General features: G+C 44.3%; 1 protein-coding gene across 2 annotated transcripts in view; it reads left to right on the top strand.

Annotated features, from left to right (window-relative positions):
* Nucleotides 1–3,064: 3,064 nt before the first annotated feature.
* Nucleotides 3,065–23,473, top strand: part of EFR3B (EFR3 homolog B) — a 39,231-nt gene continuing 18,822 nt past the window's right edge. Inside the window, exons 1-9 of one of the 2 annotated variants that reach the window (XM_033056085.2) lie at nt 3,065–3,122; nt 12,375–12,451; nt 15,282–15,409; nt 16,596–16,746; nt 17,560–17,681; nt 19,204–19,353; nt 20,318–20,452; nt 21,259–21,337; nt 22,603–22,738. In XM_033056085.2, the coding sequence (XP_032911976.1) occupies nt 3,116–3,122; nt 12,375–12,451; nt 15,282–15,409; nt 16,596–16,746; nt 17,560–17,681; nt 19,204–19,353; nt 20,318–20,452; nt 21,259–21,337; nt 22,603–22,738 (985 nt within the window). In that variant the 5' untranslated portion in view covers nt 3,065–3,115. Of the gene's footprint in view, nt 3,123–10,765; nt 11,121–12,374; nt 12,452–15,281; nt 15,410–16,595; nt 16,747–17,559; nt 17,682–19,203; nt 19,354–20,317; nt 20,453–21,258; nt 21,338–22,602; nt 22,739–23,473 lie in introns of those variants that run through there. The other variant, XM_033056084.2, reaches the window with a different exon arrangement.

Genomic DNA, 23,473 nt, shown 5'->3' with positions numbered 1-23,473 from the left:
TGGATTTATGGAATCCTGGAATGACAGATTCATGGAATCCTGGAATCCTGGAATTATGGAATCCATTGAATCCTGGATTCACAGAATCCATGGAATCCTGGAATGTTGGAATCACTGAATCCATGGAATCCTGGAATTTTGGAATCCTGGAATCACGGAATTTTGGATTCACAGAATCCATTGAATCCTGAAATTATGGAATTATGGAATCACAGATGCATGGAATCCTGAAATCCCGGAATTTTGACTCCATGGAATCCTGGAATTTCAGGATGGTTTTGGATGGGATCCATTTCCGTGGAATCCCTAAATCCTTCAGGATCTCCAGGGAATTTCCCGGTGCTGCTGAATTCCTCAAATATTTTAATTAATTCCCAATTAATTAAATTATTCTCAATTAATTTAATTTTGGCCAAATCAAGTCTGTAATTACGGAGCCGGGCAGGCGGCTCTTCTGGCCAAGGAAAGATTCGGGAATGGGGGAGGAGATTTTTTGGGATTTGGGGAAACTCCAGCTTTGTCCTGGTCCCCAGGGCAGCATCCGAGATTCTGGGAATTCTTCTGGGAATAATTCTGGGAATTCTGGGAATTCTGCAATCAACTCCGGGCTCCTCGTTCTAAGGATTTGGAGGGGCTGGAACAACTCCAGGGAAGGGAAAAACTGGGAATGGCTGAGGGAAAATACTGGGAATGGGGGGATTTGGGGGAATGATTTTGGATCGGAGCTGGGATTGGGAATGTCGGGAACGTTGGGATCCATGGGCTCCAGGGGTTTTCCTGACTGGAATGATTCCAGCATTTGGTATTCCCGTGGTTTGGGGAGTTGGGAGTGGCAGCGCTGGGAATCCCAGCCTCAGTTTCCCTTTGGAATTCCAGTGGCTCATCCCCAGTTCCCAGGGCCCATTCCAAATATCTCAGTCCCAATCCCAATCCCTGTTCCCAATCCCATTCCTGGTTCCCAGCCCCATTCCCAATTCCCATTCCCTGTTCCCAGGCCCATTCACAGTTCCTATTCCAAATCATCCCAATCCCATTCCTGATTATCCCAATCGCATTCCTGGTTCCCAATCCAAATCCCTGTTCCTAATCCCATTTCCTATATCCCAATCCCATTTGCCGTTCCCATTCCCTGCTCCCAATCCCATTCCTAATTATCCAAAACCCAATCCCTGTTCCCACTCTCATTCCCTGTATCCCATTCCCTGTTCCTGTTCCCAATCCCAATCCCTGTTCCCTGTTCCCTATCCCTTTCCCAGTTTCCAATCCCATTCCCTGTTCCCAATCCCATTCCTGATTCTCAATCTATTCCCAGACCCAGGCCCCATTCCCCATTATCCCATTCCCTTTCGCAGTTCCCATTCCTGGTTCCTGGCTCCACTCCTGATAATCCCAATCCCATTCCAGTTCCCAATTCCCATTCCCAATCCCTTTCCTAGTTCCTAATCCCATTCCTGATTATTCCAATCCCATTCCTGTTCCCATTTCCAGTTCCTATTCTTGTTCCCTATATCCCAATCCCATTCCCATTTCCCATTCCTATTCTCATTTCCAGTTCCCATTCCCATTCCCAGTTCTCAATTCCATTCCTAGCCCCATTCCCGGTTCCCTTGAGCACATTCCCAGGTCCCAATCCCATTCCCTCTATCCCCATGATCCCATTCCCTATATCCCAGTTCCCATTGCCGTTCCCAGTTCCCAGTTTCCAGTTCCCAATCCCATTCCCAGTTCCCAATTCCCAATCCCATTGCCATTCCCAGTTCCCAATTCCCAATTCCCAGTTCCCATTTCCCAGTTCTCAATCCCAATCCCAATCCCAATCCCAATTCCCAGTTCCCAATTCCCAGTTCCCAATTCCCAATTCCCAATCCCATTCCCAGTTCCCATTCTCTGGGATTCAGCCCCAAAGATCTGGGATTTGGCCCCAAAATCCTGGGATTTGGCGTTTTCTTTGTGGGATTTGAGGTTTTTAGGGTGGAATTTTGGGGTTTTTTTTCTGGGATTTTGAGGTTATTTTTAGGGCAAGAAGCTCCCCAAGGAAAATCCCAGAATTTAGGTGCCGAATCCCAGAATTTTGGGGTCAGATAGCAAAATTTTGGGGTCAAATCTGGGGATTTGGGGGTTTTCTTTCTGGGATTTTGGGTTTTCCTTGTGGGATTTGGGTTTTTTTGTGGGAGTTTTGTGGGGTTTTATTTATGGGATTTTGGCGGGTGTTTCTTGAATTTGGGGGAATTTTCATTGAATTTTGGGGGCTTTTGGGGTTCTTTTAAAATGGGATTTTTTGTATTTTTGTGGGATTTTGGGGTTTTTCTGTAGAATTTGGGTTTTTCTGTGCAGGGGAGATTTTGGGGTTGTTTGTGGGGCAGGCAGCTCCTCAGAGAAAATCCCAGGATGGGGCTGAATGCCAGGATTTTGGGGGCCAAATCCCTGAATTTTGGGGCCAAATCCCAGAATTTTGGGGCTGAATCTTGGGATTCTTGGGTCGAATCTCAGGATTTTGGGGCCAAATCCCAGGATTTTTGGGTTGAATCCTGGGATTTTATGGGCAAATCTGGGGATTTTTGCCGTCGAATATGGGAATTTCGGTGTCAAATCCCAGGAGTTTGGGGCCAAATCCCAGAACTTCGGGGTGAAATTCCAGGATTTTTGGGTTGAATCCTGGGATTTTGGGTGCAAATATGGGGATTTTTGGGGTCGAATCTGGGAATTTCGGTTTCAAATCCCAGGATTTTGGGGCCAAATCCCTGAATTTTGGGGCTGAATCTTGGGGTTCTTGGGTCAAATCCCAGAATTTCGGGGTCAAATCCCAGGATTTTTGGGTTGAATCCTGGGATTTTAGGGGCAATTCTGGGGGATTTTTGGGGTCGAATCTGGGAATTTCGGTGTCAAATCCCAGGATTTTGGGGCCAAATCCCAGGAATTTTGGTCCTGTCCCGTTTGGGGCGTGGCCTGTCCCGGTTGGGGGCGGAGCCTGTCGCGGTTTGGGGGCGTGGCTTCTCCCTATTTAGGGGCGGGGCTTGTCCCACATTGGGGGCGTGGCCTGTTGCGGTCTGTGGGCGGGGCCTGCGGTCGAGGCTCCGCCCCCTCGGGCTGCGCTGCCCCGGGCCGGGCCGCGGCCATGTACGGTCAGTGCCGCTGGAAAAACGGGAATTGCGGGAAAACCGGGAATTCCCGGGATGCCGGGAGCGCCGGGAACGGCCGGGAATTGCCGGGAATTGCCGAGAATGGCGGCGGGAATGCGGGCCCGGCCCCTCCTCCCACCCCCCGCAGCATCCCGGGAATGGGGGGCGGGGGGGAGATCCCAAAATCTGCGGGGATCCCAAAATTTGTGGGGTGGGGTCGGACCGGGATCCGGGAATCCCAAAATCCGCGTGAAATCCCAAAATCTGTGGGGTGGGGTCCGTCCGGAGTCCGAGAATCCCAAATTTTGTGGGATGGGGTCGGTCCGGTGTCCGGGAATCCCCAAATCTGCGGGAAATCCCAAATTTGTGGGGTGGGATCGATCCGGGAATCCCAAATCTGCGCGGTGGGATTGGTCCAGAATCCAGGAATCCCAAAATCCGCGGGAAATCCCAAAAATCTGCGGGGTGGGATCGGTTTGGAATCCCCAAGTTTGTAGGATGGGATCGGTTTGAGGTCCGGGAATCCCAAATTTATGGGGTGGGATGGGTTTGGGATCCGGGAATGCCAAAATCTGCGGGAAATCCCAAATTCTGTGGGGTGGGATCCTTGCGGGAATCCGCGATTTGTGGGGTTGGATCGGTCTGGGAGCCCAAATTTATGGGATGGGATCGGTTTGGGGTCTGGAAATCCCAAAATCTTCGGGAATCCCAAAAATCTGTGGGGTGCGATCTATTTGGGGTTTGGGAATCCCAAAATCTGCGGGCAATCCCAAACTTTGGGAACCCAAAGTTTGTAGGGTGGGATCGGTTTGGTGCCTGGGAATCCCAAATTTATGGGGTGGGATCTGTCTGGGAACCCCAAATTCTGCAGGTTGGGATCGGTCCGGGAATCCCGGAATCCCAAAATCTGCAGGAAATCCCAAATTCTGTGGGATGGGATCAATTTGGGGTCTGGGAATCCCAAATTCTGTGGGGTGGGATCAGCTTGGGATGTAGGAATCCCGGATTTATGGGGTGGGACTGGTTTGGGATCTGGAAATCCCAAATTCTGGGGGAAATCCCAAATGTATGGGGTGGCATCGGTTTGGGAATCCCGGATTTATGGGATGGGATCGGTCTGGGATGCAGGAATCCCAAATTCTGTGGGAAGTCCCAAATTCTGTGAGGTGGATCCGTTAGGGGTCTGGAAATCCCAAATGTATGGGATTGTTTTGGGAATCTCGGATTTATAGGGTGGGATCAGTTAGGAAATCCCAAATTTATGGGATAGGTTTGGGAACCCCAAATTTATGGGATGAGATTGGTTTGGGATGCAGGAATCCCAAATTCTGGGCGAAATCCCAAATTTATGGGGTGGGAGTCGATTGGGGTCCAGGAATCCCAAATTTATGGGATTTATGGGATGGTTTTGGGGGATTTTTGGGTTTTTTTGGGAAGAGTCGGGAACATCCCCAGGGAAAATCTGGGGATTTGGGGATTTTTTTTTTGTGGGATTTGAGATGGGATTTTTTTTTTTAGTAGGATTTGGGGTTCTTTATTTTTTTGGGAATTTCTTGCTGGGATTTTGGTGTTGTTTTGTGGGATTTGGGGTTTTATTTATGGAATTTGGGAATTTTTTGGGTGGGATTTGGGGTTTTCTTGTGGGATTTGGGGTTTTTTGGTGGGATTTGGGGTTTTTTTGGTGGAATTTTGGGTTATTTTTGTGGAATTTGGGTTTTTCTTGTGGGATTTGGGGGTTTTTTTAGTGGGTTTTTTTTTTTTTTTGGGGGGGGGTGGGATTTTGGGTTTTTCTTTTTGGGATTTGGAAGTTTTCCTCTAGAATTTCTTGGGGATTTTAAGTTTTGTTTTTCTGGGATTTTGGGATTATTTATGGGGTGAGAAATTTCCCAAGGAAAATCCTGGGATTTTGAGGCCAAATCCCAGAATTTTGGGGTTTTCTTTGTAGGATTTGGGATTTTTTTGATGTGATTATCGAGGGGGTTTTGTGGGATTTTACTTTTGGGATTTGGGCAGTCGCTTCTGGGATTTTGGGGTATTTTTGTGAAATTTGGGGTTTTTTCTTGTGGGATGTGGGGTTTTTTTAGTGGGATTTTGGTTTTTTTGCGGAATTTGGGATTTTTGTGGAATTTTTGTGGGATTTGGAGGATTTTTGGGGTTTTTTTCTGGGATTTTGGGGTTTTCTTTGGAGTTTTTTGTGGGATTTTGGGTGATTTTTGTGGAATTCTGGGGGGGTTTCTGTGGGATTTTTGTGGGATTTGGAGAGTTTTGGATGGAATTTTGGGCTTTTTTTCTGGGATTTTGGGGTTATTTATGGGGCGATAAATTCCCTGATGAAAATCCCAGAATTTTGGGGTGGAATGCAGGGATTTGGGGTTTTTTTTGTGGGATTTGGGGGTTTTTTTGAGTGGGATTTGGGAGTTTGTTCTGGGATTTGGGGTTTTTTTTGTGGGATTTTGGGTTTTTTCATGGGATTTTTGGGTTTTTTTGTGATTTTGGTTTCTTTTTGTGGGATTTGGAGGATTTTTGGTGGAATTTTGGGGTTTTTTTCCTGGGATTTTGGGGTTATTTGTGGGACAATAAATTCCCTGATGAAAATCCCAGAATTTTGAGGTGGAATCCTGGGATTTGGGGTTTTCTTTGTGGGATTTGCAGTTTTTTTGTGGGATTTTGGGGTTATTTTTGGGGAAATCGGGGTTTTTTTGGTGGGATTTTTGTGGGATTTGGAGGATTTTTTGGAGGAATTTTGGGGGTTTTTTCTGGGATTTTGGGGCTATTTATGGGGCCATAAATTCCCCGATGAAAACCCCAGAGTTTTGGGGCGGGATTTTGGGGTTTTGGGGCCGTTTGGCGCCGTCCCTAAGGAGCAGCAGCTGCAGCAGCTGCGCCCGCCCCGCCCCGCCCCCCTTGCTGGGATTAAGGGGATTTGGGGATTTTGGGATTTTGGGAATCCCCAGCAACCGCTTAAATCCGGCCCCGATCCCGAACGTCCTTGGGAGCGCGGGAGGAGCGACCCCAGAGGGAGCCCGGCCCCAAATTCCCCTCCCAAACCATCTCAAACCCCAAACCCCAAATCCTGAATGCCATCCCAATCCCAAATCCCAAACTCCAAATCCCTAATCTCATCCCAGTGCCAAATCCTGAATCCCAAATCCCAAATCCTGAACCCCAAATCTCAAACCCCAAATCCCATCCCAATCCCAAATCCTGAATCCCAAATCTTAAATCCCGTCTCAGTCCCAAATCCTGAATCCCAAATCCTGAATCTCAAGCCCCAAATCCCAAACACCAAATCCCATCCCAATCCCAAATCCCAAATCTTAAATCCCAGTTCCCAATCCCAAATCTCAAATCCCAGATTCCAACCCCAAAACCCCAAATCCTGAACCTCAAAACCCAAATCCAAATTCCAGATCCCAATCCCAAACTCCAACCCTCAAATCCCAGAACCCAAATCCCAATTCCCAAACCTCAAATTCCAAATCCCAACCCCCCAAAAATCTCAAATCCTAAATCCCAAACCCCAAATTCCCAGATTCTAAAAATCCAAAATCCCCAAAAGTCCCAAATCCCAAACCCTAAATCCCAAAAATCCCAAACCCAAAAATTCCAAATCCCAAAAATCCTAAACCCCAATCATCCCAATTCCCAAACCCCAAATTCCAGACCCCAAATCCAAAAAATCCCAAATACCAAAATTGCCAACCCCAGAAATCCAAAATCCCAAACTCAAAAATCCTAAACCCCAAACCCCAAAAACCCCAAATCCCAAAAATCCCAAATCCTGGGGGCATTCCTGGCTCGTCCCGGGGTGAATTGCTGGAACCTGGGTGAGTTTTCCTGATGGGATTTGGGCTGGGAAAATTCGGGAATTTTTGGGATTTTTGGGATTTGGAATTTGGGGTCTGGAATTTGGGGTTTGGGAAATGGGATTTTTGGGGTTTGGGATTTTTAGGTTTTGGGATTTTTAGGGTTTGGGGCTTTTGGGATCTGGAATTTGGGGATTGTGATTTTTAGGATTTGGGAATTTTGGAGTTTGGGATTTTTGGGATTTGGGATTTTTAGGATTTGGGATTTTTGGGATTTAGGAATTTTGAGGCTGGGATTTTTGGAGTTGGGATTTTTGGATGTTTGGGATTTTTGGGGTTTGGGACTTTTGGGATCTGGAATTTGGGAATTGTGGGTTTTGGGATATGGAAATTTTGGGATTTGGGAATTTTGGAATTTGGGATTTTTGGGATTGGGGTTTTTGGAGTTTTGGGGATTTTTGGATTTGGGAATTTTTGGGATTTGGGATTTTGGAGATTTGTGATTTTGGGGATTTGGGATTTTTGGGGTCTGGAATTTGGGAATTGGGAATTTTGAGGTTTGGGATTTGGGAATTGTGATTTTTGGGATTTGGGATTTTTAGGGTTTGGGACTTTTGGGATCTGGAATTTGGGAATTGTAATTTTTGGAACTGGGATTTTTGGGATTTGGGGTTTTTTGAGTTTTGGGGATTTTTGGATTTGGGGATTTTTGGGGTTTGGGATTTTGCAGATTTGGGATTTTGGGGATTTAGGATTTTTGGGGTCTGGAATTCGGGAATTTTCAGGTTTGGGATTTTTTGGGATTTTTTTGGGATTTGGGATTTTTGGGAATTCCAGGAAAAAGGAGTGGGGGGAGGGATTTTGGGAATGGGATTTTCCCGGGATTTGGGACTCGGATCCGGCTTTTCCCTCTTTTCTGAATTCCTGAAATCCCAGGATTCTCCCATGGCCAGACACGCCCAATTCCCAAATTCTCCCGACTTTTCTCAGGGAATTTTCATGGGTTTTTTTCCAAGGAAGTTTTTTCCTGGGAATTTTCCCTGAAGTCTTCCCCATTCATTTTTTCCCAGGAATTTTTCCGGGGTTTTTTTCTGGGAGTTATTTCTGGATTTCTTTTTCTCCCAGCAATTTTTTTTCCCAGGAATTATTTGTGGGAATTTTTCCCCTGATTTTTTTTCCAAGGATTTTTTCCAGGATATTTTTCCCATGAATTTTTCCCAACAATATTTTTTTCTCAGGATTTTTTCTCAGATTTTTTTCGTCAGGAATTTTTTGCCAGTAATTTTTTCACAGGAATTTTTCCCAAGAACTTTTTCCAGGAATTTTTTTTGGTAATTTTTCCCCAGGAATTTTTTTCCAGGATATTTTCCTAGGATTTTTTTTCCCTGTAGTTTTTAACACAGAATTTTTTTCCCCAGGAATTTTGTTCCATTTATTTTTTTCCCACGATTTTTTTCCAGGAATTATTTCTGGGAATTTTTCCCCAGATTTTTTTTCCAATCATTCTTTCCGGGATTTTTTTTCCTAACAATTTTTTTCCCAGGAATTTTTCCCAGATTTTTTTGCCAGGAATTTTTCCACAGGAATTTTTCCCAGGAATTTTTCCCAGGATTTTTTTCCTAGGATTTTTTTCCTAATAATTTTTCCCAGGAATTATTTCCAGGATTTTTTCCCCAGGAATTTTTCCCAATAATTTTTTTCCAGGATGTTTTTCCAGGACTTTTTCCCCAGTAGTTTTTCCCCAGTAATTTTGCTCAGGAATTTTTTCCCAAGAATTATTTCCAGGACATTTTTTTCCCAGTAATTTTTCCCAGGAATTTTTTTCCCAGAAATTTTCCACAGGAATATTTTCCAGGAATTTTCCCCAGGAATTATTTTTGGGATTTTTTTCCCCAGGAATTATTTTTGGGATTTTTTTCCCCAGGAATATTTCCCAGGAATTTTTTCCTGGCATTTTTTTCTAGGATTTTTTTCCAGGAATTATTTGTGGGAATTTTTCCCCAGAATTTTTTTTCCTAGAATTTTTCCCATGAATTTTTCACGGATTTTTGCCCAGGAATTTTTTCACAGGAATTTTTTCCAAGAACTTTTCCCAGGACTTATTTCCAGGAATTTTTCCCCAGGATTTTTTCCCAATAATTTTTTCCCAGGAATTTTTTTCCCAGAATTTTTCCACAGGAATATTTTCCTGGAATTTTTCCCAGGAATTTTCCCTCCCGCGGGGATTTTGGGATGAGCTCGGGATTATCCCAGGTTTTAATCCCTCCCTCCTTTAACCCCTTCCTGTCCTCTGCCCTCCTTTTCCTCCCTTTCCCATTTCCCTTTTTTCCCATTTTTCCATAATTTTCCTTATTTTCCTTTTTCCCCTTTTCCCTGATTTTCCTTTCCTTCTTTTTCCCCATTCTCCTCCTTTTTTCCCCCTTTTCCTCAATTTCCATTTTTTCTTCTTTTTCCCCTTTTTCCATTTCCCCCTTTTTTCCTTTTTCTCCTTTCCCCCCATTTTATTTTCCTCCTTTTCCTTCATTTTTCTTCCTTTTCCCTTCCTGTTCCTGCTTTTCTTCCTCCTTTTTCCTTCCTTTTCCTAATTTTCCCATTTTTCCTGCTTTTCCCTCCTTTTTTTTTTCTTTTATTTTCCTGCTTTTTCCTTAATTTTTTTTATATTTTTTTTTTTTTTTTTTTTAGTTTTTCCTCTTTTTTCCCCTTTTCCTGATTTTTCCACCTTTCCCACTTTTCCCCAGAATTCCAGGCTGGAATTTTCCCAGATTTATTCCCGATTCCAAATCCCCCGGCCTAGAAATTCACATTTTCCTGCTCATTCCCAGGAAAACAGCGAGAATTCCTTAACAAATAAAAATTTAAAAATAATAATAAAAATTGAGAAAAAAAAATCAGGGAATGAGGACAGTTTTTCCAAGGATTTCAAATTTTGGGGGGGATTTTTTGAGGACTTTTTGGGGGATTTATTTTTGTTGTGTGAGGAATTTTTTTCATTTTGGTGGGATTTTTAAAATTCTTTTTTTAGGATTTTGGGGGAATTTCTGGAGGATTTTGGGGGATTTTTTGAGGACTTTTTGAGGATTTTTGGGGATGTTTTTGGAGATTTTTGGGGATTCTTTTTTCTATTTTGGGGGGATTTGGGGAGGATTTTTGGAGGAATTTTTTGAGGTTTTTTTATTTTTACGGGATTTTTTTTTAGGACTTTGAAAATTTTGGGGGGATTTTTAAAATTTTATTTTTGGGGGATTTTTGGGGATTTTTTTGAGATTTTTTTGGGGACGTTTTTGGGATTTGGGGGGGATCTTTATTTATTTATTTATTTAGGGGGATTTTTGGGGATTTTTTTAGGATTTTTTGGGGGAGTTCACCTGTGCCCGCATCCCAAAATTCCCCATCCCAAAATTCCCCATCCCAGGGACGCGATGGGGACAAAACTTCGGGAATTCCAAGAAAACCAGGAATGGATTCCACTGAGGGAAAAAAAAAAAAAAAAGGGATCGGGAAGGGATTTTGGAAAATAATTCCAGGGAATTCCAAGGAATCTGCAGCTGCAATTTTTCCCTGGGTCTAGGATCGGGAATTCTTCTCCTTTCCCACCCAAACCATTCCCAAATTCCCTAAAAATCCCAATAAAATAAAATAAAAATAAAATGAAATAACATAAAATAAAATAAAATAAAATAAAATAAAATAAAATAAAATAAAATAAAATAAAATAAAATAAAATAAAATAAAATGAAGTAAAATAAAATAAAGGAGCTGGAGCCGGAGCCGCTTCCCAGGATTTTGAAGCATCCCAAAAAAATTCCTACCCATCCCAAAATTCCACTCCGGGCTCGGCTCCTCCCGAATTCCCAAAAAACCTCGCGGCGCTTTTCTCATTCCCAGCCGAAAAAAAAAAAAAAAAAAAAAAAATCCCCTCCACCTCAACCTCAATTCCCAAAATTCCAGCCCCAGAATTCCCGATTTTCCAGCCCCAGAATTCCCGATTTTCCAGCCGTGACTCAGCAGCCGCTCCCGGATTTTTTTCCCCGCATTTTTGCAGCGATGCGGCCGCCGGGAGCTGCCGGGAAAACCGGGAATTTTTATCCCGATTTTCCTGAAATTCCCGATTTTCCCCATCCCGATCCGTGAGAATTCTCGGAATTCCCGGAATTCCAACTCCGCTCCTGGGAGATGCTGCCCGTGCCCGGAGCAGGTAGTGGCGAAATTTGGGGAATTTGGGGGAAAATTTGGGATCGGGATGGGGATGGGGAGAGGGAGGGGGGGAGGGGGGGAATTTTTCCAGGTGTTTTTTTTTTTTTTTCCCGGATTTTTTCCTGGGTTTTTTTAGGATTTTTCCTGGATTTTTCCTGGGTTTCTCCAGGATATTTCCATGATCTTTCCCTGGATTTTGAAATGGATTTATTAGGATTTTTCCACTTTTTTTCCTGGATTTTTTTGCTGTTTTTTTTTCCCCTGAATTTTTATTAGATTCTTCCTGGATTTTAGTGGATTTTTTCCACTGGATTTTTCCTGGATTTTTTAGGATATTTCCACGATTTTCCTGTTTGGTTTTTTTTATCCTGGATTTTTTTTTCCCCTGGATTTTTTAGGATTTTTACACAATTTTCCCACGATTTTCCTGGAGTTTTCCAGGATTATTCCAGGATTTTTCCAGGATTTTTTTTTTCCAGGATTTTTATGAGATTTTTCCTGGATGTTTCTTGGAAGTTTTCCAGGATTTTTCCTGGATTTTTTTTCCTGGATTTTTTTTAGGATTTTTCCACGATTTTCCCACGATTTTCCCTGGATTTTCCCAGATTTTTCCTGCATTTTTTCTGGATTTGTATTAGTTTTTTCCAGGATGTTTCCTGGATTTTTTCCAGATTATTTTAGGACTTTTCCTGGATTTTCCCCTGGATATTTTCCTGGGTTTTTTTAGGATTTTTCCACGATTTTTCCATGATTTTCCCCTATTTTACCTGGATTTTTCCTGGATGTTTCCTGGAATTTCCCCAGAGTATTTCAGAGTTTTTCTGGATTTTTTTTCCTGGATTTTTCTAGGATTTTTCCACGATTTTTCCTGGTTTTTTTCTGGGTTATTCCAGGATTTTTCCAGGCTTTTTTTCCCGGATTTTTTCCCAGGATTTTTTCCTGGATTTTTCCACCATTTTTCCCAGATTTTTCCTGGATGTTTTCCAGGATTTTTCTCCAGATTTTTCCTATATTTCTTCCAGATTTTTTTCATTATTTTTCCTGGATTTTTTCTAGGTCTTTCCCATGGAATTCCAAGCTGAGAAATTCAGGAATTTCCTCATTCCCAGTCCTCTCCCTGAATTTCTTGAAATTCCTTGGGATTCCTCGGAATTTTCTGGGATTCCTCGGAATTTTCTGGGGTTCCTCGAATTCCGAGGCTGTTCCCAATCCCGATTTTTCTCAATTTTTCCCAATTTTTCTGGATTTTTCCCAGGGGTTTGCGGCTGCTGCGGAGCGCTCCGGCCCCGCTACAAGCGCCTGGTGGACAACATCTTCCCCGAGGATCCCGAGGTAATCCCAGGAAATCCCGGGAATCTGAGAGTGGGACGGGAAAATCCCAGAAATCTGGGAATGTTCCAGGCCAGGAAATCCCAGAAATCTGGGAATGTTCAATCCTGGAAATGCCAGAAATTCGGGAATGTTCCAGACCAGAAATCTGGGAATGTTCAATCCTGGAAATGCTGAAAATCTGGGAATGTTCAGTCCTGGAAATCCCAGAAATCTGGGAATCTTCCAGCCTGGAAATACCAGAAATCTGGGAATGTTCAATCCTGGAAATCTGGGAATGTTCCAGGCCAGAAATCCCAGAAATCTGGGAATGTTCAATCCTGAAAATTCCAGAAATCTGGGAAACTTCCAGGCTGAGATATCCCAGAAATCTGGGAATGTTCAGTCTTGGAAATTCCAGAAATCTGGGAATGTTCAATCCTGGAAATCTTGGAAATCTGGGAATGTTCCAGGCCAGGAAATCCCAGAAATCTGGGAATGTTCCAGGTCAGAAATCTGGGAATGTTCCAGGCCAGAAATCCCAGAAATGTGGGAATGTTCAATCCCAGAAATGCAGAAAATCTGGGAATGTTCAATCCTGGAAATCTTGGAAATCTGGGAATATTCCAGGCCTGGAAATCCTGGAAATCTGGAAATGGTCAATCCCAGAAATCCTGGAAATCTTGGAAATCTGAGAAAGTTCCAGGCATCCTGGAAATTTGGAAATGTTCAATCCTGGAAATCCCAGAAATCTGGGAATGTTCTGGGACAGGAAATCCTGGAAATCTGGGAATGTAAAATCCCAGAAATCACAAAAATCCGGGAATGTTCAATCTTGTAAATTTCAGAAATCTGGGAACGTTCCAGGCTGGGAAATCTGGGAAATCTCATAAACCCCAGAAATCTTGGAAACCTGGGAATGTTCAATACTGGAAATCCCAGAAATCTGGGAATGTTCAATCCCAGAAATGCCAGAAATCTGGGAATGTTCAATCCTGGAAATCTGGGAATGTTCCAGGCCAGAAATCCTGGCAATCCCAGAAATCTGGGAATATTTCAGACCAGGAAATCCCAGAAATCTGGGAATGTTCAATCCCAGAAATGACAGAAAAATGGGAATGTTGCAGGCTTGGAAATTCCAGAAATCTGGGAATGTTCTGGGCCAGGAAATCCTGGAAAACTGAGAATGTACAATCCCAGAAATCCCAGAAATCTGGGAATGTTCAATCTTGAAAATTCCAGAAATCTGGGAATATTCCAGGCTGGGAAATCTGGGAAATCTCAGAAATCCTGGAAATCTTGGAAACCTGGGAATGTTCAATACTGGAAATCCCAGAAATCTGGGAATGTTCAATCCCAGAAATGCTGAAAATCTGGGAATGTTGCAGGCTGTGAAATCCTGGGAATCTCAGTAATCTGGGAATGTTCCAGCTGGGAAATCCTGGAAATCTGGGAATGTTCAATCCTGGAAATCTGGGAATGTTCCAGTTTGGAAACAGGGGAATGTTCCAGCCTGGAAATCCCAGAAATCTGGGAATGTTACAGACCAGAAATTCCGGAAATCTGGGGATGTTTGATCCTGGAAATCCCGGAAATCTTGGAATGGTCAATCCTGGAAACCCCAGAAATCTCAGAATGTTCCAGGCCAGGAAATCCCAAGGGAAGGAGAAGATTTCCTGGGAAATTGAGGGAATTTTGGAGAGGGGATTTGGGGTTTTGGGAATTTGGGGTTTGAGGTTTGGGAATTGGGATTCGGGAAATTAGGCATTGGGTTTGGGATTTAGGACTTGGGATTTGAGGTCTGGAATTTGGGGTTTGGGATTTGGGAATTTGGGATTGGGGTTGTGGGGTTTTCCCCTTTTTCCCCTTTTTCTCTTTTTCCCCCTTTCCCCCATTTATCCATCCCGCCCTGCCCTCTCGTTATCCCGATATTTTCCTGGTATGTTCCCAGTATTTTCCCGATATTTTCCTGGTGTGTTCCTGCTATTTTCCCACTATTTTCTCAGTGTGTTCCTGATATTTTTGTGATATGTTTCCGGCATTTTCCTAGTATTTTACTAGTATGTTCCCAGTGTGTTCCCGATATTTTTCTGGTGTGTTCCCACTGTGCGTTTCTAGGTATTTCCCTGGTATTTTCCCACTATTTTCCCAGAATTTTCCTGATATTTTCCCAGTATTTTCCCAGTGTGTTCCTGGCATGTTCCCGCTATTTTCCTACTGTGTTCCTGATATTTTCCCATTATTTTCCCCTTCTTTTCCCTCTATTTTCCCACTGTGTTCCTGCTGTTTTCCCACTATTTTCCCGGTGTGTATTGGCTGTGTTCCCGCTGCTTTCCTGGTATGTTCTTGCTATGTGTTCCCACGATTTTCCCAGTATTTTCCTGCTGTGTTCTCAGTGTTTTCCTGCTATGTGTTACCACTGTGTTCCCAGTGTGTTCCCATTGTTTTTCCACTGTGTTCCCAGTATGTGTTCCTGCTGTTTTCCCAGTGTGTTCCCAATATTTTCCTGGTGCGTTCCCACTGTGTTCCTGATGTATTCCTGGTATTTTCCCGATATTTTCCCAGTGTGTTCCCAATATTTTCCCACTCTTTTCCCAGTATGTTCCCGCTATGTTCCCAGTGTGTTCCCGCTATTTTCCTGATATTTTCCTGCTATTTTTCCATTGCGTTCCCGCTGTGTTCCTGCTGTGTTCCCGGTATTTTCCCACTGTTTTCCCAGTATGTTCCTGGTATGTTCCCGGTACTTTCCCGCCATGTGTTCCCGGCGTGTCTCCGATATTTCGCTGATACTTTCCCGCTGTGATGAGTTCCCGGTGGGCATTCCCGCCACGCGTTCCGGTTGTTTTCCGGGCAGGACGGGCTGGTGAAGACCAACATGGAGAAGCTGACCTTCTACGCGCTCTCGGCCCCGGAGAAGCTCGACCGCATCGGCGCCTACCTGTCCGAGCGCCTGATCCGCGACGTCGGCCGGCACCGATACGGGTCAGCGCCGGGACACGCCGGGATGCACCGGGGGGCTCGGGGGATGCACCGGGAAACACCGGGATACACCGGGATCCATGGGATTCGTCGAGATTCGTGGGATCCGCGGGCTTCACTGCGGTTCACCGGGGGGTTCATGGGATCCACCAGGATTCATGGGATGCACTGCATCCACGAGATCCACGGGATTCACTGGGATTCGTGGGATCCATGCGATTCCTGGAATGAATGGGATACACAGGATTCACCGGATCCATGGGATTCCGGCAGCACAATCCCAATTTGGGCTGGGCAGGGAAAAATAATCCCACAAGCCCAGATGGATCCAGTCCTTCAATCCCACACAGGTCCAATCCCAATCCCACATGGATCCAATCCCTCAATCCCAGATGGATCCAATCCCTCAGTCCCACATGGATCCAATCCCAATTCCACATGGATCCAATCCCTCAATCCCACACGGATCCAATCCCTCAATCCCAGATGGATCGAATCCCACAACCCCGCAATCCCAGATTCCCAAATTCCCAGATTCCCTTCCCTAAATCGCTTCCTGAAATCCGTTCCCAAATCCCCAAATTCCCAAATATCCAGATTCCCATCTTTAAATTCCTTCCCAAATTCCCTTTCCTAAATCCCTGCCTGTAATCCGTTCACAAATTCCCAAATTCCTTTTCCTTCCCAGATTCACTTCCCTAAATCCATTCACATACTCTCGCATTCCCATCCCAGATTCCTTTTCCTAAATCCCTTCCTTAAGTCCATTCCTAAATTCCCAAATTCTCTTCTGGAATTCCCTTCCTTCAAACCTTTTACAAATCCCTAAATTCCTTCCTGAAATACCTTCCTTAAATTCTTTCCCAAATTTCCTGATTCCCAGACTCCCTTCCCCAAATCCCTAAATCCCAAATTCCCAAATTTGTTTCTCTTCTCAAACTCCCTTCCCAAACCCCCAAATTCCCAGATTCCCTTCCCTAAATCCCTTTCCAAATCCCCAAATCCCAAATTCCCAAATCCCCAAATCCGAAATCCCCAAATTCCAATTTCCAAATCCTGAAATCCCCACATTCCCAAATTTCCTTCCCATCCCTTCCCCTGACTGTATTCCAGGATGATTCCCAGCATTAATTAATGATCGCTGGTGTTAATTAATGATATCCCCGGTGTTAATTAATGCGTTAATTAGGTCGGTGTGCATCGCCATGGAGGCTCTGGACCAGCTGCTGATGGCGTGCCATTGCCAGAGCATCAACCTCTTCGTCGAGAGCTTCCTCAAGATGGTGGCCAAGCTCCTGGAGTCGGAGAAGCCCAACCTGCAAATCCTGGGAACCAACTCCGTGAGTGCCAGGAAAGGGAATTCCCAGAAAATCCCAGGAATTCCGGGAGAAATCACGGAGGAATCCCCAGGAGAAACGGCCTGGAAATGGGAGCTCGGGGGTCACAAAATGGTGGTGCCATGAGGGGAAAGGGCGGGAAAAGGGAGGGGAATTTTGGGAATTGTGGTGGAATTCCCAAGGTTTTTTGGGGAAAATTGAGGCATTTCCCACAGATTTTTGGGAAAAGTGGTGGAACTCCCAAGAATTTTTGGAAAATTGGTGGATTCCCATGGATTTTTGGGAAAATTGGTGGGATTGCCAAGGATTTTTGGGAAAATTGGTGGGATTTCCAAGGATTTTGGGAAAATTGGTGGATTCCCATGGATTTTTTGGGAAAAGTGGTGGGATTTCCAAGATTTTTTGGGAAAACTGCCAGAATTCCCAGGATTTTTGGGAAAAGTGGGGGATTTTCCACAGATTTTTGGGGAAAGTGGAGGATTTCCCACAAATTTTTGGGAAAAGTTGTGGAACTCCCAAGGATTTTTGGGAAAAGTGGTGGAATTCAAGTAGTTGAATTCCAGGCGGTCTTCCCCACGTTCTGGGTGAATTTTTGGAGCAATTTTCCTGGAGATTTTTTTTTCCCCAAAAACCTGAAAATTACCCATTTAGTGCAGAATTCCAGGTTATTTTGGGAGTGTTTTTTCCCCAAAAAAACCCTGAAAATTCCCAATTTTGGGCAGAATTTCACCGCGATTTTCGCTGTGATTTCCCCGGCGATTTTTCCCACTGTTCTGGCGGTGATTCCCGAATGGTTTTTTTTTGGGAACCCTGCAGTTTGTGAAGTTTGCCAACATTGAGGAGGACACGCCCTCGTACCACCGCAGCTACGACTTCTTCGTGTCGCGCTTCAGCGAGATGTGCCACTCCAGCCACGCCGACCCCGACGTGCGCGCCAGGTGCCGGCAACAACCGGAAAGGGAAACGGGAAATGGGAAAGGGGAAATGGGAAAAGGAAAAGGAAAGGGAAATGGGAAAGGGGAAAAGGAAAGGAAGAGGGAAACAGGAAAGGGAAAGGGAAAGGGAAATGGGAAACTGGAAAGGGAAAAGGAAACAGGAAAGGGAAATGGGAAAGGGAAAAAGGGAAGGGGAAAGGGAAAGGGAAATGGGAAAGGGAAAAGGAAAGGGAAATGGGAAAAGGAAACAAGAAAGGGAAGTGGGAAAAGGAAACAGGAAAGGGAAATGGGAAATGGGAAACAGGAAAAGGAAACGGGAAACAGGAAAAGGACATAAATGGGGGGGAATACAGGAAAAACAGCTGGGAAAAAAACAGAGAAAATAAAGTAACTGGGGGAAAAAGAATGGGGAAAAAGAAATAAACTGGGTAAAAATATGAGAGAAACAAATGGGAAAACAAACAGGGACAGGGAAATAAATGGGGAAAAGGAAAAGGAAATAAATGGGGCAAACAAAATAAACAGGGAAAAGAACTGGGAAAAAAATGGGAAAAATTACATAACTGGGGAAAAAACAGGGGAAAATTAAATAAATGGGGTTAAAAAATGGGAAAAACAAACAGGGAAAATTAATTAAATGGGGGGAAAAAATGGGGAAAAAAGCGAGGTAAATAAAATAACTGGGAAACAAAATGGGAGAAACAAATGGGAGAAATAAATGGGGAGAGTGAAATAAACGGGGAAAAAATGGGAAAAAAAATGGGGAAAATTAAATAGCTGGGAAAAAAACCAGGAGAAACCAACGGGAAAAACAAATGAGGAGAACAAAATAAATGGGGCGGGGGGGGAAAGGAAAAAAGAGGGAAAAAAGACAAAGAACAACAAACCAGGAAAAACAAAATAACCAGGGAAAAAAACCTGGCAAAAAAACAAACCAGAAACAATTGGGAAAATGGGAAAAAGAACTGGAAAAAAAACCTGGGAAAAATGGGAAAAACAACCAGGAAAAACAAAATAAGCGGGGAAAGGATTTGGGATTGGGAATGGATTTGGTATCTGGAACAAATTTGGGACCAGGAGAGGATTTTGGGGATTGCAAATGGATTTGGGACCAGGAACAGATTTGGGATCTGGAAAAAGATTTCAGCATCAAGAAAGGATTTGGGATCAGGAAAAGATTTTGGGATCAGGAAAGGATTTTGGTATTTGGGAGGGATTTGGGATTGGAAGGGATTTAGGATCAGGAGAGGATTTGGGATCGGGAAAAGATTTTGGGATCAGGAGAGGATTTTGGATCGGGAGTGGATTTGGGATTGGAAAAAGGTTCAGGATTGGGAAAGGATTTGGGATTGGGAAAGGATTTGGGATCGGGAAAACACTTTGAGATCAGGAAAGGATTTTAGGATCAGGAAAGATTTGGGATGTTAAGGGATTTGGGATCAAGAAAAGATTGGGTACGGGGAAAAGCCCCATTCCAAGGCGGGTCGGGACAACCCCGCGGAATTCCGGGAGTTTTTCCCGTCAGGATCCGGATGTCGGGGATCAAGGGGCTGCAGGGCGTGGTGCGTAAGACGGTGAACGACGAGCTGCAGGCCAACATCTGGGAACCGCAGCACATGGACAAGATCGTGCCCTCGCTGCTCTTCAACCTCCAGCAGGCCGGCAACCCCCAGAGGTGGGAACGCCAGGAAGGAACGCCGGGAATGCCGGGAATGGGGTGGGAAAAGGGGGGGGATTCCCACCGGGATTGGGGTTTGGGAATAAGGGGGATGGGAATGGGGCAGGAAACGGGGGAAGGGGGGATGGAAGATTGGGAGTGGGGTGGGGAAAGTGGGAATGGGGATGGAGATCTGGGAATGGGAATGGAAAAGTGGGAAAGGGGTCAAAAAAGTGGGCATGGGGATGTAAAAGTGGGAATGGGGCAGGAAATTTGGCAATGGGGAGGGAAAAGTGGGACTGGGATGGGAAATCTGTGAATGGGGTGGGAAATTTGGGAATGGGGATGAAAAATCTGGGAATGGGGTCAGAAAAGTGAAAATGGTGCAGGAAATAGGAATAGGGTGGGAAAAGTGGGAATGGGGCTGGAAAAGTTTCCATTATTCGCATCATTCCCATTCCTACTATTCCCATAATTCCCATTTATTTCTGTTATTCCCTTTCCCATTCTTTCCAATCCCATTCCCATTATTCCCATCATTCCCACATTCCCGTCGTTCCCATCAATCATTCCCATCATTCTCATCATCATCATTCCCATTCCTATCATTCCCATTTCCATCATTCCCATTCCTGTACTTCCCATCATTCCTGTCATTCCCATTATTCCCATTAATCCTGTCATTTATTCCCATTCTTTTCATTGCCATCATTGCCATCATTCCCACCATTCCCATCATTCCCATAATTCCCGTAACTCTCATGATCCCCATCATTCCTACATTCCCAAATTCCCATCATTCCCATTCTTCCCAATATTCCCATTGTTCCCAAATTCCCATTATTCCCAAATTCCCGTCATTCCCATTATTCCCAATCCCATTACTCCCATTCCCATTCCCATCACTCTGAATTCCCATTATTCCCATCAATCCCATCATTCCCCCATTCCCATCATCCCTGTCATTCCCGTTTTCCCGCAGCCGCTCCCCGTCGCCGCTCCAGGCCTCGGAGAAGGAGCAGGAGAATCCCTGGGACTTGGCTGAGCGCTGCCTCCGGGAATTGCTGGGAAGAGCGGCCTACGGCAACATCAAGAACGCCATCAAGCCCGTGCTCATGTCAGTCGGAATTCCAAGAAAAAAAACCTGGGAGTTCTCAGAAAAAAACTGGGAGTTCCCAGGAAAAAAATGGGAATTCATGAGGAGAAAAATTGGGATTTTCTCCCAGAAGTCCCATTTCCCCTGGCATTCCCGTTTTTTACCAGAATTCCCTGTTTTCCCTCTAATTCCGTTTTTTCCCCAGAATCCACATTTCTCCTGGAATTCCTCTTTTTCCCAGAATTCCCATTGCCCCCCAGAATTCCCATTTTCCCCAGAATTCTCATTTCCCTCTGGAATTCCGTTTTGCCTCTAGTTCCATCCTTCCCAGAATTCCCCATTTTTCCCATTTTTCCCATTTCCCCCACAATTCCTGTTTTTTCCCATAATTCCCATTTTTTTCTCACCATTCCCTATTTTCCCTCTAATCCCATTTTTCCCAGAATCCCCTTTTTTTCCTGGAATTCCCATTTCCCCCAGAATCCCGTTTTTCCCAGAGTTCCCATTTCCCCTCAGAATTCCCATTTTTCCCAGAATTCCTGTCTCTTCCTGGAATTCCATTTTCCCTCTAATTTCATCTTTCCCAGAATCCCCTGGTTTTTCCAGAATTCCCATTTTTTTCCAGAATTCCAATTTCTCCCAGAATTCCCTGTTTTCCTTTCTCATTCTCATTTTCCTTCTCATTTCTATTTTTCCCAGAACTCCCATTTTTCCCAGAATCCAAATTTTCCCCATAATTCCCATTCCCCATTGAATCCCCCTTCCCCCCAGAATTCCCCATTTTTCCCAGAATTCCCATTTTTCCCCCTTTTTTCCCTGTTTTCCAGCCACCTGGACAATCACTCCCTGTGGGAGCCGCAGGTCTTCGCCCGCAGCTGCTTCCGGATCATCATGTTCTCCATCCAGGTGGGAATTCCCAAAAAACCCTCGGGAATCTCTGCCAAATTCTGCAGGGATCCCAAAAAACAAAACAAAAAAAAAAAGCCAGGAATGCACATCTAGATCTGGGATTTTTTGGGAATCTCTCTGCTGGGAGAATTCCCATTGGGAATTCCCAGATTTCCATCCCAGAAATTCCCCAAATCCCCGAATTTGGGCCAATCTCGGGATTTTCAGAGATTTTTTGTGATATTCCAGGATTTTTCCCAGGTTTTTAAGGAATTTTTCTGGGATTTTTCTTGGATTTTCCATGTTTTTCCAGGATTTTCAGGAATTTTCTACCATTTTCTGGGGGGTTTTATGCTTTTCCCTGATTTTTAAGATGTTTTTCTGGGATTTTCCAGCATTTAATGGAATTTTCCAGGATTTTCCTGGGATTTTCAGATATTTTCTAGGGTCTTCTGGGATTTTCCAAGGTTTTTTAGGACTTTTTCTGGGATTTTCCAAGATTTTCATTGATTTTCCTGGGTTTCTCAGGAATTTTTCTGGGATTTTTCTGGGTTTTATGGGGTTTTCCATGATTTTCTGGAACTTCTAGGGATTTTCCAGGATTTCCCAGGATTTTTCTGGGATTTTTTCCTGATTTTTATTGAATTTTCCACGATTTTCAAAGATTTTCCAGCATTTTCCAGGATTTCTCCCGGATTTCCCCAGGAATTTCTGGGATTTTCTGGGGTTTTCTTGATTTTCCAGGATTTTTCCGGGAATTTTGGCATTTCCCACAATTTTCCAGGATTTTCTGTGAAGTCCTGGGACTCCTTGGGGTTTTCTGGTTTTTTGGGATTTCCCAGGATTTTCTGGGATTTTCCATGGTGTTCCAAAATTTCCTGGGATTTCCAGAGATTTTTCCGTATTTTCCTGCGATTCTACTGAATTTCTTGGGATTTCCTGAAACCTTTTCTAAATTTTCCATGATTTCCCTGAGACATTCCTGGATTTTCTAGCAGAAATCCCGCAAGAAAGGGGAATTTAAACTCCATTGAAAACATTCCCACTTTCTTTGCACCCCCAGCATTCCTGAAAATCCGGGATGAGCATTCCTGGGGTTTTTTTTGCATTCCTGGAAATTCGGGATGAACATTCCCATTTTTTTTTCATCCCCAGCATTCCCGGGATTCAGGGATGTTTAAACATTCCCAGATTTTTTGCAATCCTGGCAATCTGGGATGAACATTCCCAAGATTTTTTCTTTGCATTCCCGGGATGTTGGACCATTCCCATTTTTCCTGCAGCCCCAGCATTCCCACCTGGTGATCCAGCAGCTCCTGGGTCACCTGGACGCCAACAGCCGGAGCGCGGCCCCGATCCGGGCGGGAATCGTCGAGGTGCTCTCGGAAGCGGCCGGGATCGCCGCCTCCGGATCCGTGGGTGCGCCGCAATTCCCGGATTTCTGCGGCAATTCGGGAAGGGAGAAGTTTGGGAAAGGGAAAGTGAGAAATTTCTGGCGTTTTCCTGGGATTTTCAGGGATTTTCCGGGGATTATCTGGAGTTTTCCATGATTTTTGGGGGGATTTTCCAGGAATTTCTGGGATTTTTTGGGGAGATTTTGCAGGATTTTCTGGGAATTTCCAGGATTTCCCAGGATTTTTCCAGAATTTTTCTGTATTTTCCGGATTTCCCATGGTTTTGCAGGATTTTCCCAGGATTTATCCAGTATTTTCCAGGAATTTCTGGAAGTTTTCTGGGGCTTCTGGGAATTTTTTGGGAGTTTCCAGGATTTTTCCAGGTTTTTTTCAGTATTTTCCAGCATTTTCCTGGACTTTCCAGCATTTTTCAGATTTTTTGCAGGGCTTTCCTGGGATTTTCTGGGATTTTCAAGGATTTTCTGCAATTTTCTGTGATTTTTCCAAGATTTTTCAGGATTTCCCAGGATTTTCTGGGATTCTTTTGGGATTTTTCATGTTTTTCTGGGGTTTTCCAGGGTTTTTTTCAGGATTTCCACGGGAATTTGGGAAGGGGATCCAGGAGGAAGTTTGGGAAATGGAAAGTGAGGAATTCCCGGGATTTTCCTAAGATTTTTCTGAGATTTTCTGGGGTTTTCCAGGATTTTTCTGGGATTCTGGGATTTCCTGAAAGCAAGAACCGCCCCATTCCCAGTTCCCA

The sequence above is a fragment of the Catharus ustulatus genome, chromosome 3 (assembly GCF_009819885.2).
Source record: "Catharus ustulatus isolate bCatUst1 chromosome 3, bCatUst1.pri.v2, whole genome shotgun sequence".
In the NCBI taxonomy this organism is placed as follows: Eukaryota; Metazoa; Chordata; class Aves; order Passeriformes; family Turdidae; genus Catharus; species Catharus ustulatus.
Note: the sequence above shows the minus strand (reverse complement) of the source record. Positions and strands in the feature narration are given on the sequence as shown.